At 38.1% G+C, this 13,691-nt stretch overlaps 1 protein-coding gene across 3 annotated transcripts in view; it reads right to left on the bottom strand.

Moving 5' to 3' along the window:
• LOC110839044 (putative G protein-coupled receptor CG31760) overlaps nucleotides 1-13,691 on the bottom strand; it is a 183,897-nt gene that overhangs the window by 68,605 nt on the left and 101,601 nt on the right. For all 3 annotated transcript variants that reach the window (XM_087358795.1, XM_087358794.1, XM_087358796.1), the window contains exons 4-10: nucleotides 11,984-12,167; nucleotides 9,983-10,397; nucleotides 7,535-7,673; nucleotides 6,215-6,326; nucleotides 2,988-3,120; nucleotides 746-899; nucleotides 250-359 (exon numbers count right to left, since the gene is read on the bottom strand). In XM_087358795.1, coding sequence (XP_087214921.1) covers nucleotides 250-359; nucleotides 746-899; nucleotides 2,988-3,120; nucleotides 6,215-6,326; nucleotides 7,535-7,673; nucleotides 9,983-10,397; nucleotides 11,984-12,167 — 1,247 coding nt within the window. The remainder of the gene's footprint in view (nucleotides 1-249; nucleotides 360-745; nucleotides 900-2,987; nucleotides 3,121-6,214; nucleotides 6,327-7,534; nucleotides 7,674-9,982; nucleotides 10,398-11,983; nucleotides 12,168-13,691) is intronic.

The following is a 13,691-nucleotide window of genomic DNA, read 5'->3' as shown; positions in this document are numbered from 1 at the left end:
GTACTATTGTAGCATACAATTGGAGGGACGGTTGAAAAATACCGGGAAACATCGGTCACAAAGTTCATATTCAAATCTGTCCCCCATCCTTTCACAACAAAAACCACTACTCAATTAAACTCTGTGCCAGTTCAATACAGCTCACATCTATGTAAGATCCAAAGTTTTGGAGAAACATATGTCCTCTCGCTATAGTCAGAATGTTTTTCTAAAGCATCGATACCTATCAGCCCCAATTTTAATGCTCACCGCCAAGTCTTCATGAGAAGAGCTGTGTAGGTTATGCAGAAACCAAGATGTCGGCTCCACTTAGTTGCAATGCAAGAATAGAGATCCAACACTGGGAAAATGGCTGCCATCTGCAATGGGAACACTTGAGTGAATTACAAAATAAAGGGGAAATAAGGAAATGTTCAATTTATTATTCAATTAAATTTTATTATTGTTTTCACAGCAATTAGCACTCGTACAATACGCTTCTCACAATAAATTAAAGAATAATATTAACTATCATCGTCAGGTATCTTTAAATTAACAGACAAAACATGAATAGAAGCTTGATGGATCACTAAATCAACTTAGTCATTATCTGTGACTTTCATAAAATTATATCAGCAAATGGAACAATAATTTAAATTCAAAATTATTTTTCTTAAACTTCCGATGTATCACCTTTAATATGACACAATGACTGGAAATGATTTTATCCATCAGTTGGGAAGCAAATGTTAAGTATGAACTGTACCTCAAGATACATAATAGCACAACCAAGAAGTGTGATGCCCAGAAAGATAGGGCTGGCCACCTTGAACACCTTGATCTTGCGGTGCTGGTAAACATAGCCAACTAGACCCAACGTGAACACCACACACGAGACTGATACAGCTAGAAGCGAGATCCTGTAACATAACCTCACCATTACATGAAACCTGCAAACATAAGTTTTACAGATATAAATAAATTCTTAAATCTAAGTTTACCAGAAAGAATATGTTGTTCATGAAATTGTCGGAAATACAGGGTCTCCAATTTATGAGGCTGCGGTCGTGCTTGCATTGCGTGGTCGGCCGGGGCTCTGTTGATGTGGGCGGGAGGTGTGCCCGTTCTTCCGGTGGGTGACCGGCGAATCAGTTTCAGTGCCGCTAGTAACAGCGGACTACGAATATTTCTCGTCACTAATACATGTTATTACATTAATTGTTCTTACCTTAAATCACAAAAGATGTTCAAAGTGACTTCCTTGTCCTTGCAAGCAAGCTTCACATCTCGTTAACATGTTTCGAAATACTCGACGAAGCTCTTCTTGGGAAATTGCCGAATATTTTCTTAAAGTGCTTCTGCAGTGTGCGGATAAATTGTGAACGTTATGTAAATTTAATAGTTAGACCCTTTTTCCAAGAAATGACCGATGCAGAAAAGACTTACGGTTTCTTCATGCAAGACAATGCTACAGCTCGCAGAGCTCATCGGTCGATGTCAGCATTAAGAGAAGTGTTTGGTGAACAAGCTATCGATCAGTGGCCTCCGCTTTCCCCAGACTTAAACCCGTGTGATTTTTACCTGTGGGGCATGCTGAAGAACAAAGTTTATGCATACAATCCGCACACTGCAGAAGCACTTAAAGAAAATATTCGGCAATTTCCCAAGAAGAGCTTCGTCGAGTATTTCGAAATATGTTAACAAGATGTGAAGCTTGCTTGCAAGCACAAGTAAGTCACTTTGAACATCTTTTGTGATTTAAGGTAAGAACAATTAATGTAATAACATGTATTAGTGACGAGAAATATTCGTAGTCCGCTGTTACTAGCGGCACTGAAACTGATTCGCCGGTCACCCACCGGAAGAACGGGCACATCTCCCGCCCACATCAACAGAGCGCCGGCCGACCACGCAATGCAAGCACGACCGCTGCCTCATAAATTGTAGACCCGGTATATGTCTCATTTTACGTTAATTCAACAGGTGAATTTAATTTAATACCTACGGTAATATCTACTTCACATTTTTATATATTTAGATATTGTATAAATGATCAAGACTTTTCTGAGAACCACCAAATAAATTTCTTAATGCAGACTTCTGCTCCTCCTCTCCCCCAAAAAAACAAACATAAACATCGTCAAATCCCCAGCTTTTTAAGAAACAATAAAATACAATTTCAATTTTCTATATAACTGCCACACAACGACCAGACTGGAGCGTAGGTTATATTCGAGAGGCACAGGAAGTATTGACTGCTCTTGGTATCAGCTGTCCACGGTTTCCACTGTACTTCCTGTCGAGTACCGTATAGTGTATTAAAATGACCAGCTTCCCACAGATAACCGTCCACTGCTCTCACAGAAAATATATATTGGGTTCTTGGTATGGAAGACTTTATTTAATGAAACTGCATTTTATTTAAGTCCCTGCTCTCTCTGTGAGTTTTTGCATGCGTCACAAATCGCATACTATCAGGTAAGGAATCCAGGGTCGTATTGTGAAAGATAACTTAGCCACAAGAACTGCGAGTGATCTGGACCTGAACCAGTGACTGAGGTTATCTCTTTCTAACGAACCGAGCTGAGTAGGTGCCCTTTTCCCATTTCTCCTGTGGATGGAAACGTCCAGTTTCCGAAACGTTGTGTTCTTTTGGTCACCAGACACTGGACAAATTGCAAGAAATTGTTTTCCTGAAGTTAAGGGGCATTTATTATAACTCAGCATAATTTTTATAACCTCGATGTAAGATCATATATTTGAGATTGCACTAAATTAAATTAAATTATGTTGTTTATTTAAGCAAAATAAGTAGGGTTTTTATTTTGTTGTCATACAACATAACTTGATTTTAATTGCTATATGTTGCTTTGTTACATTTTTCAATACAAATATTTCTTTAAAGTACTACTGCAGATTCTTCCGTCATACTTCACAGGAATTTTTGATGATAATATAATTTAGAATCATCATAATTATCCAATAATTTCCTTTCCGTGATGGCTCACCTGAAGGGCCAGTTGTATGTGGCCAGACAAGGCGCATTCGTGTGACAGGCCTCACATCCAGGAGCACACTTGAGGCAGCGGAACATTTCCTGGTACAAAGAACTCACGTTCTGCTCCCGCTCCATCCACGCGGCTGTAACAAGGGGTACCTGTCAGTCTTAAAGGGTTCGCAACACAATATCATATTTGGGATGCAAAATATACTGTTTACCATATAGTAGGTAAGAATTTATAGAACATGATCATACGCATTATTATTGCCTGAACAACTACAGGAAATACAAATATATATTATGTGGTCAAATATGGTTTTGAACAGCTACTAAGTACAAATAGTGCCCTACTTATGATTATACACAGTACTGAATGTTATAGAACAACAAATGCCGTTCTTGATTTCCTGAACGAACATCTCCATGATAAAGCCGTCTCTAATCGATATCCTGAACGACTTGGATTTGGATGTACATGGCCACCATAGTAACCTGTTTTGAATCCTTGTAATTATTTGCTGTGGGGATTCCTGAAGTACAGCGTCAACAGGAATAATCTACACGAATCCCTAAATGCAGAAAGGGTATAACTCCAAAATTCAAAACTTTTCAGGAAACAAAAAAAAACTGTCTGTGATCAGTATAACTCAAGATAAAGACTTGAATTTTGGAATAGAGAGCTGCAATAAATTTACATCTTTTTGCCAAATTTCAGATTTTTTTATCCCATAGTTTAAGCTCCACGTGGGTCAATATTTGTTGGAGTTATGCCCTTTCTGCAATTAACGCTGTTTTAACAGGGTAAATGGGCGAAAAACAAAGGAAAACTCACTGATACATCATGGGAATTAATTTTTTTAAATAGAAATACAAACATAGAATAATTCGAAACATAGAAATACAAATTGTAGAAGAAATGACGTTTTCGTATTGATTTTTCTTTAATTAAATTAAATTTATTTTGTTAGTAATAATAATTTCAATATTATTCATCATCATCTTTGGGTTTCTCACAGGTGGGCCAAGAGACAATTTCATTCCAAAAGTCGGATACCTTCTAGTTTAGTTTTTTGGATTGGAATTCACTCTTTTCGAGCTGAATTTTGCAGCATGTTCATAGGTTTTTTTTTATTATTCCTTAATTTAAAATGGTAATACCCCCAATAAACTATTTAGTCAAAATGACTGCAGGGTCCTTACTCTCGAATTCTTCATAGTGATATTACGGCAACAAAAAGAATTCCTTTACCATAACTTGGTTAGCGCGAGAGGCAGAGGAGCTTTTATAGCTTGTTTCAGTAAGTGTTGAAGCAGTTTCTTTTATAAAATTTAGACCACCAGTCTTTAAAATTTATCGCTTCTGCGGGCTGAGTAATACATTTTACTTTGAATTTGTCGGGTTTATTGCAGCAGGTTTCTATAATATTGACATATTCGTCAATGGTATAGTCTCTCTCGGTCTTCCGCAATTTGCGTTTAATTATGTCAAAATCTCTAACGCATGGGAGAAAACTGTGCCCACGCATTGGGTAGACAAATTTAATAGTTTTGAATTTTTTAGTTCAACAAGAGCCATGAGGAATCTGAATATAGTATTATTTTTATTTTGGCCTGCACAGTTGTCACAATAGAACTGCAGTTGTTCCACTTCTTCTATAATTAAAACCAACTGTAGAAACTGCCAAACAGCAAAATGTAGAAGAAAATATGCATCGACTGTTATCTAATAGACGTTAAAAATAATAATAATAATTCAATTCAATTTATTTATTAAAGTGCTTGACAAAAGCCAAAAAGGCCAATAACAGCCAAGCACTAACAACAACAACAATAATAATAATAATAATAATCATTCAATTCATTTATTGCATAATAATTCACAAGTAAATGAGCTAAATAATATGCTTAACTAATATTATAATTAAATTCAAAACAGTTCAATTATAAAATAATACATAGATAACATACAAAATAAAATTCAATTCAATTCGTTTATTAATACTAAATAAAAACAACAAACAATAAAAAACCAGAAAAACTTACAAAATGAAAAACCCAAAATATAGATAAGAGGGAAATATTTAAATACTATTTCCTCAGTTCAACTGTTCATTATAAGTAAATGGGCTAGAGGAAATTTGTAAGCAAAATATACTCCTCGTTGAAGATGTCGATGCGCTGACAGACTGCATTGGCAGCAGAAACAAACCTAAACAAGGGACTGGCCTTAAAACTGCGATGAACGAAAAGCGTGCAGTAGTCTCTGATGGATCTGGGGGGAACGCGCAAACAAACTGAATCCAAAACGGATGGGCAGCAAATTTTGCCTTTAAATATATTAATGAGAAACAGAGTATCAAGATGGCTCCTCCACAGGTGGAGTGAAAGAAAATTTAATCTAACTAAAACGTCTTCATATTTATAGTCACATAGGCCAAAAATCTGGCGTAACATAAAGCTGAAAATTTCCTTTGAATTCTTTAAAGTTTGGTAGAATCAGTGGAAGTAATGGAATTCCAAGTAACATACTCCAATTTAGACCGAATTAGACTATTGTACAAAACCAATCGCAATGAATATAATGAAACTGCCAGTAAAAGTAACTCTATATTGTCGTAGAAGAAACTACGAAAGTATCGTTATCCTAGGCGTTTAACGCCATCAGGAGGCTTGGTCCACAGCATAATTTCTATCTTTCCAAACCCTCTGTTATAAATTTGACAAGACTCCTTAAAAACTGACTGGTGTTTTATGATACAACAGAATAAATCGATGTAGTCTTCTATTTACAGTTCATAACACTGAACCATCCTACCTGTCTGAAAAGTACGGTTTTATAAATAAAGTGACGTAAAATAAACAATCAAGCCATATACAATTCTCATCTGTTAGCACCACTTACTACTCCTTTGACGGGGAAAAGGGTAAAATGTGTGTTCGAAAAGGCATTAAGGAAAATACGGTCCAAAGATATGTAAATACAACTATAATTTAAAAATTTGTAATACGTGGTAATACTTTATAAACTTAATTTTAACAAGCAAATATCAAAGAGGATTATAGCGGCTGCTGTACGAGTTAATTATGAATTAATAAGGAAAAAGAAAAGAGCAAATTTATATTACGAATGCTTTGAACCGAATTTTTTTGTAATATCACAGTAATTATTACAACTGAATGAAACAGGAACAGGTCTAAAAGCTTAAAATGCTTGAAAATTTTGTTACCTCTTACCTTCAACTAGAGTGCCGTTAAAAACACCCTTCTGACGTAACGAGTAGAACCCAGGGCGACAGACGCAGTGGTACCCACCTTGTACCCAGCCCAGCCCGGGGCGGAATTCACACTGCAAGAACAAGAACGGAACAAAACCCTACCTAGTGCGTTCTTTGGGGTTCCGTCACATTTCGTGGCTTTGTTGAATATAAACTTGTAATTGCTTAGGCCTATGCACAAAACACCGAATAAACTAAAATACTTGGCAATTAAAGTAATTCATAAATTAACTTATAGAATTAAAATCTACAATAAAGTTAAAAATATATGAGGGCCAGCAGTGAAAGAAAGTTGAAAGAACTTTATATAAAATTGTCACTTTCTTATTATTAACAGAATTAATTAATAGATATTATACTATTTTATTATTATTATTATTATTCCATCTATTCACCACTTTATAGAATAATAGATATTTACTTCTGTGTACCCGAGACAAACCTTGTCCCTGAGGTAAATAATGCAGCAGCTATCTCCGAAATACATTTTGTTTCTAATACGTGCTACATGTATTATATATTTATTGTGAGGCATGACTATACTATATATTTTAAATCAGCGTCTTTCGAATGATGTATGATGTTCATAGAACAGCGGTTTTCTGAAGTTCCCTAATGTCGTGTTGGTCCGGGATGTTGGCCAAATATTTTTGAGTGACGGAGACAGTTCCAATTCCTCCTGTAATTATTGGAATTACTTTTGATTTCACTTTCCACATTACTATTATTATTTCCTGTCTGTAATTGCCATTGTTTGGCTACTGTCAGGCGCTTAATTAAATTAAAAGTGTAGATGTTAACGTGATATGTTTTAGTCTAAAATAACCTACATTATTAGTGAATACTAATCTCCGCTCTATGGAAATAGATATTTGCTATCCGCTGGATAGCTACTTCCTTTTGTATGTCATCTTCCTTGTTCGTTTCTTTCGTGTCTTATTCTGCGTGGTTTTCCAAATCGTAATTAAAACAAGCGGCAGAACTCGGTCAAGAATCGATCCATGGCAAAGTCTGTCGTCTCAGAACACAAAAGAGGCGGACATAAACATTCGTTCTTGAAGTGGGAGTCGAGCAGGAGGTTCGAGCGTTTAACTTCCGTAAACCATGAGCGTATAAAACCCTGTAGCCAACAGGATCGGCCGATTTTTCATATTATTAAATTATTTACCTTATAAGTTAACTGATTACTATACTGATTTAGTAATGACTGGTGTGTTATGGCAAGTGACCTAATTTTTTAATTAATTCCATTGGAAATCAGAAATCAGTGTTCACCTACCTGAGTGGTGTCATTGTGGCACTTGTGGGTACCCCTGAGTGCATGAATCTGATTGGAGAGAGTTGGACCGGAACTTACATCACACTGGTTCACCTCCAGGCCAGAAACGTCAATGTCCATGCTCAAGAAACCCTTCACCCTGAAAAACAGCAAATTGTTTTCTTTACATTCAAAGAAACGTTTTCTGATAGTAAGGTTAAAATTCAGTTCGTTAAGGAGAAAGGCTTCTAACTCAACTTGAAAGGCGCTTGTTTCTTTCTTGAGTTATCTTAACAACTGACAATCTGGGCTCTACAGGCTTACTTGTACTATCGAATGATAGATCGATTACAAATGAGGTGAGAAGGATGTTGAAGGAAACCAGCATGACCTGTATTAAGGTCATATGCCAGTATTTGTTTGGTTGAACTAACAATAATTATTATAAAAACAATAAATACGTGACGAGATTTGAACTAGGAATCTCCCGAATTGGAAGAAGCCCGGACCCAATCAAAGGGGCAGCCTATCTTCCTAAAAGTACTTCTTCGACGTTTTACTCAGGCAATAGTAGGATAGGCCACTATTACTTTCGTCTATGACGCGACTTCATACAGGCAAAATACAGGCTCCTGCCTGCTTGTAGAGAGTTTCTTAACGTGAGATAAACTTAGAAGATCAAAAGAGACTAAATATGCAAGGAAAGAGTTCCGAAAATTACTGTTAAAAGTTAATAATTGTAATAAGTTCATACAAATCCATGTTTCACCTCCAACTGAATTTCGATTAAATGTGGTGGTACTGGAAATGAAAAGAACGAAACTTTATTAAATGAATTTCATTTCTGTCTGCATCAGACGCCTATCAACAGGTGGCACAGTTATGATTCCATCGTGTTCGTCTCCTGTAACTGGTCACGTCCTGATGATGAAGAACGTGAATGTTATGGCCCCATGGGATTGTTTTCCAAGGTCTGAGTAAACTGATTAGCTTCGGTGTAAAGAAAACTAATTCCTCATTTCCATTACGTTCTCACACGGACTACATGACGCGACATCCCAGAACATCTTATTCGTCGTCGCGAGAACTTGAAATCATAGGTTGCCTTACATTTTCCGTGGTTATTCTCCAACGTCAGGGAGATCTGATGAACTGAAAGTCTTGGAAGATCTTGCAAAAAGAACTTACACACATCAGGCGTAAATATTGGTTTTCTGAAATAGTCTGTCAGAGTGCATGTGAAGTACTTCCCTTCAAAGAACGATCTATTCTTCAAGATGAACTTTTGCAGATATTATGTTTTCCGACTGATCCAGACCTACTGGGTCAAAGGAGAGCTAAATCAGGCTAACGAAGCTGGTGGGATCAAAGGAATGCGAAAAAGAGACTCTGGTGAAACCTAAATATTTCACATGATCGATATATCTATCATCTCTGGTAGTGTCTACCACAGACACTGAATGAGAGATAAAGGAAAATTTATGAAACAGTTCCGGTCGAAAAATATGTATTTTGTAATATCTCAGTTCGGAAAATTTGAGAGTTAAAATGTGTAGCTCCTTCAATGTCAGTATTAATAGGATGTTTATTAGACCTGAAATTAAAGCAATGAATACCAAAGCGTCTTCATGGTAATGACTTGATGGAAATTTTAACCTAACGCTTCCACAATAGTTAACCACAGCAGCGTCATCGAACTGGCGGCCCATGGGTCACATCCAGCCAGAGACCATACGTAACCAGAACCGCGAAATTATTTCTTCACGAAAAACTCACTTTTTCTTTTTTTTCCGAAGGATTTCAGGAACATCATGATTCTTATCTCGTTTGCTTCTTTACGTAGAAGTGCCACATAAGGTAATTGCTTTAAATTCCTACAGTAAAATATGTTTTCCAGGTAAAAATTGTGTCAGATACAAACTGTTGCAGGATTAAATACATTTTCGGTTAACGTTATAGCAATAATATAATACAATTTATATTTAAGTGTCTACCATGGTAATTTATCATTTAAAATTTGTTAAAGAGAACGAATATTAGCTTATAGCTTTCGAAACTAGTACCAAGAGGTGGTTCTTCACGCCTAGCGCTCGAAGGGAAAAAACTGTTCTCGAACAGAGGGAGTAAAACGTTTAACAACCCTGAACCGGAAAATAATTCATGTTTCTCGCCGATTTGTCAAATCTATAACTACTACTAACTTCTACAAGGGCGGGTCTGATAAATATGATAGGGCAAAATCGCCAATGGCGCTTGATCAGGTATCGTTGCACTTACATCGAATCTGAGTATATGCGTTAATCAACCAATCAAAAAACCGGGTTCAAACATCTGACGATCGGCGATCCTGAGGTTTCTTCTGGCAGGCCTCGGTCTCTCGCCAGAATCGTGCCTCAAATTCGTCCACGACCGCTTCCTTGCATAACTTCTTTTTAATCGTTTTACGTTTCCATAATCTGATCTACTCACCCGTGCTTGGTAGGTGGCGGAATTGACACGCTGTAGGAGAGTAGCCAACGTCGGACGGTGCAGGAGTAGTACGGAAAGGTCCACCAACCCCGGTACGACATGTTGGTGGGGCTCGGCATGAACTTGGGAGACCACAGACCCGGACTTGTGTCGGCATTCTCGTACCACGGGTACTTGGGGTCGGGACGAAATCCCGTGCGGAGCCCACTCTCCTGCACGTAGTGGGGGCCACCTAGCTCGAAGAGGGGTGAGTGGTCCAGTCCCCCGGCCATGAGAGTTGGTGCCAACGGAGACTGGCGTTGCCAGGACACCGAGTTGATTATCGTGCTGGAAGAAGCGTTGAGGGCGAGCACTCGAGCCGTCAACACGTGGCGATCGGACACCAGGAGGCTGCGGGCGAGTGCGTCCAGCAAGCCTGCAACACAGGAAGGTGAACGTTATCTGCCGGACACGAACTTACCAACTACAGATAAGAAAGTTGTGCTTTGAATTCTGTAACTGGGTGTACCGACGTCCGATCCCGGCACGGGAAGGTGATTTTTCCTTCAGCCTCTAGATCCCACCCACCTTCCTGTCGATTGGGTACTGGGGGTTATTTCCGGGGGGGGGGGGGGGGGGGGCAAAGCGCGAAACGGGGAGCGACGTCAGCAGAAATAACATTTTAAAATGTTATTCAGATTAGCTTCATATTTCTTTTCTTGTCTCGTTTGAATCTAGATAAAAAAAAACTGTCGAGAAAATTATAATTCACGCATTAGGACTTTATTCCTGTGCTGCTTAATAAACATCCTGTTTTTTATAATTGTACTTCTACGAGACTGCACGGCGCTACACCCCTATAAGAGAGTCATTGGAGTAGGCAGACACGTCCAAATATCTGTTGCCTTGTACACATACAGTCCTTGCCTACACAGGCGACTTCCGATTTATCCAATCACATCAGAACCCTGATGATGGGGACAGAGTTGGTTCCCGAAACGTCGGTTTACCACGGTAACCAGTTGATGCGGCTGATTGCCCGAGAAGATTTTATTGAAGATATATTTTATTCATATAACATCATAACGTATTCCTACCTATTGTAGAATATGTAGGTACATATTTAATAACTTTCGCACACTTATTTGTGAAATTCATTCGATAATTTTACTTCTATCGCATACCGTTATGTAGTCACGCGTATCTTAACTCATGGTTATTAATTCGCCCTCGACAGAAGACTACGTTTATAAGCAATGCCATAAACAATTGCTTAACAGCAAAACTGTATTTCTGTAAGTCGAAATTCAGATTCCTATATGTATGAATTTCATGAAATAAACGCATAACGGAGCAGCCATACCTCTTTATTCGTTAACGTGGATGTTCTCTGGAAATATTCAAGTGGTACCGACTGACAGTTTGCACTCATAGTTTTTGGCTGAATTTTATTGTGATTTTTCCAACGCAAATTTTTCACAGAACTCAAATTATATGCTCTTTATTCACAATAACTAAACAGTATGGTCAATTACGTACGCGAAATTGCAACACATTTACAAAATATCTTCCAACAATTGCACATGTACTATTTTTGAGAAAGAAATATGCTTTGTGCCGGATATCATGAGACACACTCATTTAACGGAATATCTACTGGTAAATGCTAAAGTTCATATCCTTCCATCTAGTATAAGAACAATGCTTGGAACCCCTACAGTTCGTAAGCCGGGACAGCATTCGCTTATATTTAGCTTCGATGTACAGGTTCATATCTTCGCATTTAACAAATGACCTACGCTTTTGTGCGATGTCATAGACTTTCCTCGATAACAAAAGTAGTTCTTTAACAACAAAAGTAAGCTTTTATGTCTCATATCATTAAGACATGCTCTTTAACAGAATAAATATACAGTAGCCTACTTTGTTTTGTTTTTTTCCCTTCCAAATTCCTATGATTCTCATTCATTCGAGAATTCCTTTTGTGATACAGGACATGTCTGAATGTACTGCGTTGCGTACCGCTGTGGTGGGAGACACCCAGGTCCTGCAGGAGCATGGCGGCCATGTCAGCCTTCTGCTGTACGCCCTCATACTGTGATGTGACAAGGGACACCTTTAGCGAGCGGTAAGGCTCAGTGACACACAGCGAACCCATGTTCTCCGTGGCTACGTCATGAATCACCTGCAGCGCCTTCTCTCTATCCTGAAAACAACAAAATACTTATAGGGTGCAATTTGACTAGAAAGGTGTACTCCATTTCTAAGTATCCGAATTTTATTCGGAAAATCCGAATGGAAGACGCAGGGTCGATGGACATTTGTAGTAAAACAACAAAGAAATACGGCCAGAGAGTGTGTGGATTGGATTCATGCGATTAAGGACATGGCCCAGTTTCGGGTTTAGAGACAAAGCGTCCATGTTAACCATATTAGTCAGTTAACACCTCGAAAGAAAGTAAGACTTATTCTGTCTTACTTTCGTGGTTCAGTGAACTCCACATAGTATAGAAGAAGCGACCAGACAAATGCATTGTCACTTAGCTGGAAAAGATAAAAGGTCAACCTCTGGTGAACGCCCAATGCGTACAGTACCTAACCTGGTAGCTAATAACCCAGAATTATGTAGATTACCAAATGAATTTCTGATGAGCCACATGTAGAACCAATTCGTTCACTTATGATAACCCGAAAACTGGAGAATCTTTACAGAATGGAGACGAAGTTTCTTGTGTATGAAGAATGGTGCCTTGTATTTGTGACTGGGGAGGCCATTAGCGTTCCAATCATTCTAATACTCCCACCTACAGCCTGTTTGCGAGGGGTAACTTACCGCCACAAGAAAGTAACAGAATTACGTAACTTTGCTAAAATCATTACAATATGCAAATAAGAAAGCAAGAGGAACTGGTCGCTAATAGCTGAGGCAGAATAAGGAAGAGCATACGAACAAGCTAGCGGGTTTCCCCACGACTTCTGATCGTCACAACAAATTTTCTATCTCAATCACTGGCTTATTTATGTTTTTAATCTTACAACTTTTCACAGATTTGAATTCAAATTAATGAAATGACAGAATAATTATATTTTAAATATTTGTATACAATAAACAACACGTATTCTAAAAATGGTCCACAAGCTACCCGAAAAGAATTAACATATTTCACGTATATTTCACGTGCCAAAGCGAGACAGGGACATACATATTCCTAGTCTGTGATACTGAATTACGGAATATTATAAATAAATGTTAATTGGGAACTTGTGTTTAATCAGAGACAAAGCCTTGAATGGTATGTTAGGTGTTATATCATACGGAAAGTAGTAGCACGTCATAAAATATTTCTAGAAACTTCGTTCTTCATCATTACTGGGTCATTAATCATCAGGTACACGAGCCCAAACTCTGAATTACTTTTCTAGCACAAACCAAAGTTTTTCGTGTCCCAACCTCCGGTTTGATTCGCGGTTCTTTCACGTCAGTCTGATCATTAGGCCTTCCATGAACGCCTGAAATATCTTAAGGGTAGATCGTATCCACCTGTCTGTCTATTCACGTCTCAACCCACTTACTTCACAGCCGTCCAATCGCTGCCCGCATGCCAGTTTAGAATAATGTGCACGATACAAAGAAACTGTAACGAACTGAGCGACGTGTTTATTATTTATATAAGAAAACGAGTTTCCCTCTGAGAGTGAATGCAATTTTACAAATCAGCCTTTTCATCGC

The sequence above is a fragment of the Zootermopsis nevadensis genome, unplaced genomic scaffold (assembly GCF_977971745.1).
Source record: "Zootermopsis nevadensis isolate Lab colony 2312 unplaced genomic scaffold, Znev_1.0 Znev_ptg000030l, whole genome shotgun sequence".
In the NCBI taxonomy this organism is placed as follows: domain Eukaryota; kingdom Metazoa; phylum Arthropoda; class Insecta; order Blattodea; family Termopsidae; genus Zootermopsis; species Zootermopsis nevadensis.
This window is presented reverse-complemented; position numbering and strand designations above follow the sequence as displayed.